Below are 2136 nucleotides of genomic sequence, written 5' to 3' on the forward strand. Positions count from 1 at the left end.
AGAAAAACAGGAGGGGGCATTCCTGGGGAGTGTGGAAAAGAAGAGCTTCCTAGCAGCAAGCCTGGCAAAAGCATAGAGCCAAGGAAGGAATACTTCTTCAGGCTCTGTGCTATGGCCATGCAGTTAACTCCTGGCATCTCCATGCTGGGAGTGGAGCTGGTGGGAGGCATATTTCTCTAGACTTCATGCTTTTGCTGTGCTTAACCCCCAGGACTCTACTTTAAGAGGAAGGATAGATTCCTGGCCCCTGGCCAAGCCCCTGCTTGCCCCACCATCTAGTGGTAAGTCAGATGTGAAGATTAGAGACGTCAAAACCTTAACCTGTGACTGCTGCGACACTATTTTAACTTAGTCTAATGCTTTAAACATAAAACGTATGAAACTAATAGTAGTTTGGTCTTGCTAGATCATATAATACTGTAGCAGTGTGTGGAAAAGCTTACTGATGTATTTCTTGTGTGGCAATTTAAGAGCAGTTTCTGAATTGCATCTAAACACAAGTCCTGTACTATTAAAAGTAATAATAATGTGAATCAGTGATTATTTACCAACTTAATATTGTTTGATGTTGCAGAAAGTATTCTGAAGCTAATAAGAAATATTCTCCAGACTACCAAATGTCTTATAGCATGCTGCCTCAGATGACAGTTTTATGAATTGCTCTGCAGAGGAATACAGGGATTTATTCCTGTTTTACAGTGCTAGCCTTTTTGCAAGTGACTGAAGGAAATATAGAAAGAACCAAGATACAGTTTGTTCTGGAATGAATATCCTTTAATAAGCTTCTTGTGTTGAGAGAACAATAAATACATAAAGGCAAGACATATTTGCTGTATTTCTTCACATATGTTCATAATATAGCAGGATGCCAACTGGTAGATTTTTCAGAAATAGTTTAACAACTAATTATCTAGGTTACAGCATTGGAGGGGAAACTGGAAAGCGTACACATTAGCAGGAGACAAACATTGTGACCAAAAATGTTTTCTTGGTATCAATTTAATGACGCACACATTCCAGGTGGACCCATGAGGAAAGAACTGCAGTGTACAGGCCAAAGTGCTTAGCTTCGTGCAGTAACTGTTGGAGGTTGTTCTGACTGTAACTGCTTCCCGAGATACTCCCTGCAAGAGACATAATAAACAAAAATCAAATTGTGAAAGGTTCCCCCATGGAAGGAGCCTTAAACATGGTAAAAAAAAAAAAAAAGCAGCAGCAATGCCTTTATATTTAAGTCCTTTCAGATAAAGGGCCATAGCTATTGATTTTCAGATGCCCAACTTTAGATGCTTTGAAATGACTCCTGAGCATGAAAAATATCCCGATTACCTGCTCTCTGAAAACAAAAGCTCCCTTCTGAAACACCCAGAAAGTCACCAACATATCTGAAAAATCTTCTGAATCCTCATGAATCCATGACTACAATAAATTTGCTTGTTGACCATCACAAGTGTGGTTGAGACATTTGAGACATTTTGCGCTTCACAGTGCATAACTCCTAGTAATGTGCAGACAGATGGTATACACTGTTTAGCTGGCAAAGCCTCATTTGTTTAACACTGATCCAGGGCTGTTCTTGTCCAAATCACAAGCTCTCTCAATCCACTTAGATCTGACACAAATAATCTTGGTATGTATGTAGAATAAATGTTAAAACTGGCCTAGAGAAAGATTTGTTTTAATAGCATTTATTTTTGCAGCAATCCAGCCTAAACTTGGAGCAAAGTTAGGCATGGTTTTTGTATTCCTAAAGTGAAATAGCTTTGAGGAGTCCATCCTTCCCACAAATGTTACAATGTACTTTTCAAATTTACTTGCAAAGTAACAATTAAAGCTTCATTGACATGCATTGGAAAGAATCAATCCAAATCTCAACCACAGATTTATGAAGTGACACCAAAGGTCTAATCAAAAAGGTGCTGAGTGCTATATTCCACTGGATTCAATGGGAGGTTCAGGGAGCTCAGCCCCTGATAGAAGCTGTGTACAAATGATCTGGAAAAATTCTTCCAGGTTCGTTCTCCTGGTAGAGAAACTTAGCCACAGCCTCCTGCACAGATATTAAAACACTGAGGCCCTTAAGAATGGAGAGCTCACAGTTGTGAAACTGCACAGCCGGGGGGGGGGGGGCCGGCC

At 40.0% G+C, this 2136-nt stretch overlaps 1 protein-coding gene and 1 long non-coding RNA gene across 2 annotated transcripts in view; one reads left to right on the forward strand and one right to left on the reverse strand.

Annotated features, from left to right (window-relative positions):
* LOC109304597 overlaps positions 1-2136 on the forward strand; it is a 23782-nt gene that overhangs the window by 1468 nt on the left and 20178 nt on the right. The gene's annotated exons all lie outside the window — the stretch shown is intronic.
* The window catches only part of ATP6V1H (ATPase H+ transporting V1 subunit H), a 74040-nt gene continuing 72651 nt past the window's right edge, over positions 748-2136 (reverse strand). The window contains exon 14 of the mRNA XM_019527278.1: positions 748-1124. Coding sequence (XP_019382823.1) covers positions 1064-1124 — 61 coding nt within the window. The 3' untranslated portion in view covers positions 748-1063. The remainder of the gene's footprint in view (positions 1125-2136) is intronic.

The sequence above is a fragment of the Gavialis gangeticus genome, unplaced genomic scaffold (assembly GCF_001723915.1).
Source record: "Gavialis gangeticus isolate Ggan-Ray unplaced genomic scaffold, GavGan_comp1, whole genome shotgun sequence".
NCBI lineage: Eukaryota > Metazoa > Chordata > Crocodylia > Gavialidae > Gavialis > Gavialis gangeticus.